This window comes from Frankliniella occidentalis, unplaced genomic scaffold, assembly GCF_000697945.3.
Source record: "Frankliniella occidentalis isolate FOCC.00 unplaced genomic scaffold, Focc_3.1 Scaffold63, whole genome shotgun sequence".
NCBI classification, from domain to species: Eukaryota; Metazoa; Arthropoda; class Insecta; order Thysanoptera; family Thripidae; genus Frankliniella; species Frankliniella occidentalis.
The window spans coordinates 643478-647135 of NW_026267193.1; the positions used below are offsets into that span (position 1 = coordinate 643478).

The 3658-nt window shown below is 62.0% G+C and overlaps 1 protein-coding gene across 1 annotated transcript in view; it reads right to left on the minus strand.

Moving 5' to 3' along the window:
* LOC113211267 (zinc finger protein Gfi-1) overlaps window positions 1-3652 on the minus strand; it is a 21182-nt gene extending 17530 nt beyond the window's left edge. Inside the window, exons 1-3 of the mRNA XM_052268066.1 lie at window positions 3619-3652; window positions 2500-3521; window positions 2239-2420 (exon numbers count right to left, since the gene is read on the minus strand). Coding sequence (XP_052124026.1) covers window positions 2239-2420; window positions 2500-2957 — 640 coding nt within the window. The 5' untranslated portion in view covers window positions 2958-3521; window positions 3619-3652. The remainder of the gene's footprint in view (window positions 1-2238; window positions 2421-2499; window positions 3522-3618) is intronic.
* Window positions 3653-3658: the final 6 nt, after the last annotated feature.

The following is a 3658-nucleotide window of genomic DNA, read 5'->3' on the forward strand; positions in this document are numbered from 1 at the left end:
TCTCTCTCTCTCTCTCTCTCTCTCTCCCTCTCTCTCCCTCTCCATCCTCCCTCTTTATGCAGGAGTCGTCCCCCTACCTGTATTATTTGCGCCCCTAAACTACGCCTCCCGTGTGCCGTGCGTTCATTCGGCAACCTCAGCGCCCTATCGCCCGGTGGCGGCGGTGGTGCTGCTGAGAGGTTGAGGCTCTCTGCCGCCGCCAGAGGAGGCGCTGCTGCGTGTCGAGCGCATCTGGTGCGCGGCGGTGGCGATGGCGAGTCAGAGTCTATTAAAATCACCCCTCCCTCCCTACCTCCTCTCCCCGCGCCCCTGACCCTCGCGCCCTCGCCACGTGACACCACGGCCCGCCACGCTGCGCTGGCCACGGCCCGCGAGCCGCCCGCCGCCCGCGCATGCTGCTGCACACCCAATCTAAATAATCTTCGTCATAATAATAAATGTATTATCCCTCAATCACAATCCGCCTAATGGCGAGGATTACCAGAGACTCGGTGCCGCTGCGACCACCACACCCCTACCTTACGCTCTTTTTTCTCTCTTCGTGCTCCCTCTCCTCTCTCTCTCTCTCTCTCTCTCTCTCTCTCTCTCTCTCTCTCTCTCTCTCTCTCTCTCTCCGTTCCTTGGACGTCGTCTCTCGTTTCGCTGATTCTCGCCGCCCGCCCCCATCATAATCCCCAGCCCTGCGCCCCCAATCTCACACCATCGAGCGCGGCCCGCTAATTCTCAGCCTCGGCGGCTTTGTCTGGAGCGGAGGCAACAATCCCGCAATACTAGAAAATATGTAATTCGCTCCTTGTGCCGCTTGTTCTCTCTCTAGCCCTTGCTAGCTCTCTCTCGCTCTCGCCGACCCTCGTGCGTCAACCAACGTCAGCTTCCTTCCGCCCGTCTTATCTCTCTTTTTTTGCTTTTTAATCAAGGCTATCTGGGAGCCTCGTAATCTTCTCGCGCGTCAGAAGAAAACTTTGATTATTAAATATTAAGTTGTCGGTCGGTGCGCTGCCGCTGGCTGGAGGAGCTGGAGAGAGTGTGACAGAGAAAGAAAGAGAGAGAGGTGGAGACTTTGGATCGGTGAAGGGCCGCGATTGGATTGGAACCCCCACCCCTTGTCCTTCACCAGGAAAGACATAATCATGATTATCGCACGATTTCACAATTCTTTTAGTACTACATTTTAACAAAACACACCGCGGTATACTTGAACAGAAGGGCGTATGTATATTGTCTACAAAGTAAGTGTAGCAGTTTCAAAAGGGTTGCACCAGTCCCTTATTTGTCTGATTGCCCACGGCAAGGTGTCAACCCCTGATGAACGACCAATCAATTAGAGCCCCCCTCCCCCCTCTGTGGAGGAGAAGGAGGAGCAGGCGGGGTGGTGTCGGCGAGGAGCTCGCACGGCGGCCCAAGTCAACACGGCCATGGCTGTGTTTACAGGCCGGCGGCAAACAGAGTTGCGCCCTTTTATTGGGGACGCCTATGCTATGCAGGCGGCTCGAGGCGGCTCGAGGCCGGGAGGAAGTTTGGCCGTTTGAGTTTGTGCGACACGCACTTAGCGGCCGCCCTCGCCGACCTACGCCGTGTTGCGGAGGGAGCAACAACTGTTCGTTGTCATTTTAGGCGATGCGGGCGCCGCCGTGCCGCCCTGGAGGTGGAGGAGGAAGAGGGGGGTCGTGGAGGCGGCCCGGAGCAGCGGCGTGACATTTGGCGCTAAAGAGGCGTCCTGCAAGGGGGCAGGTCGCCCGGGCTGCCGGTGGTCGTGACGGCGGCGGCGGCCACCTCGCGCATGACCGCTCCAATTTAACTCGAGTGTTTTCTCTGCAAACTGCTGCTCGTGCCGGGGGGCCCGGCCGAGCCTGGCCTGGCCTGGCCTAGCTTGCCGCTCCTCGGTCACCGCCAACACCAGCACCACCCTTCCAAGGACACGGAGAGGGCGGCGGGAGGGGAACGGGGCGGAATTAACTCGCAGCTGTAGTGCCCTTAGCTCCTTGACGCGGTCCACGGCCGAGAGGGCAGTGCTGAGTAGGGATTCGAAAATCGGGAATTTTCGAGAACTTTTCAAAATAAATTCGGACATTAAAAAATCAAGATCTAGAACATTTGATTAATTTTTACCTACTCAGAAAAAAAATATAAATTTGCCAATAACATGTTGAACAGTTTTTCCCTAAATATGTTACTGGAACATCTAATCCCCTTGTGCTGGGCGGGCGGGACAGATTCCTAGCTCTCTGTGGGACTCACCTGTATGGATGTAGGTATGCTTCTTCATGTCGGACTTCTGGTGGAAGCGCTTGCCGCAGTAGGAGCACGGGTAGGGCCGGGTGTCGGAGTGGATCAGCAGGTGGGTCGACAGCGTGGACGAACGCTTGAACGTCTTGCCGCACTGCTTGCACTCGAACACCTTCTCCACGCTGTGCACCGCCCTGAGGGGCAGGACCAACCATGAGCAACGGGAGAAGCACTGGGATTGCAGAGGTTTAGGTAATGGGAAGAAGCACTCACCGGTGCTGGCTGAGGCTGACTTCGGCGCCGAAGGTCTTGTTGCACGACTCGCAGGCGAAGGGCCGCTTGCCGTTGTGCGAGCGGCGCGCGTGCACCTCGAGGCCGTGCGGCGTGGGGAACATCTTCTCGCACTTGATGCACGAGTAGGTGTCCCCGAGGCCGCCGGGCCCCATGCCGCCCGGCCCCATCCCCGGCATGCCGGGCACCTGGTGCCCGCGCATGAGGAGGTGGTGCTGGTGGTGGTCGTGGTGCGCGGCCGCCAGCTGCCCGGCGGCCACCAGGTGCCCCGCTGCGGCCGCCGCGGCCGCCGGGTGGAAGCCGCCCACGTTGGGCGACATGAGGAGGTGGTGGCGCAGCCGCAGCAGGTCCTCGGCGGTCGGCGGCATCCTGGGCGGGAAGGCGGCCGTGGTCGACGGCGAGGTGCTCGTGGACGCGGAGCCGGCCTGCGAGTTTTGCATGGCGGCCTGCACCGCGCCCCAGAGGGAGGTGACGGGGCTGGCGCCGGGCGAGGAGCCCGAGCCCTCCTTGCTGGTGGGCGGCGCGGGCGACGGCGGGTAGAAGTTGGACGGCAATAGGGGCGGATGGCGCCCCAACCCGTAGGGCGGCGAGTGGTGGGGTTGCGGTGACCCGCCCGCCTTGAACAGGTCTGAGAAGATGGGCCCCGGGTAGAAGAGCGACCGCGTCACGGAGATGGACTCGGTGATGGTGGCGTGCTGCGGGGGCAGGCTGGTGCGCGGGAACAGGTCGGGCTTGAGCAGCGCCTGCACGCTGAAGGCCTCGGACCGCTTGCTGGGCGCCTTGCTGGCGGCCGAGACCTCCGTCAGCCCGCCGACGCCCAGTCCGAGCCCCAGCTGGCTCAGCGGGCCGAGCCCCGGGAGGCCGCTGTGCGGCGACCGCGGCGACCCCAGGGGTGAGTGCGACCCGGGCGCAGAGCACCGCGACGAGCGGGACACGGGTGAGTCCGGCGCCCCGAGGCTGAGCGGTGAGCTGCGCGGCGCGGGGCTGTGCGGGGGGCTGTCCACCTGCGGGCAAATAAAAGGGGGCAATCACGAATCGTTCCCTCCACCAAATTGCGTCAACCGTCAACCGCGACGGCTGCCGTCAACCAACCCAACTCACCTCGAGCTCGGGCGAGCTGAGCGGCGACCGGTGCGGCGAC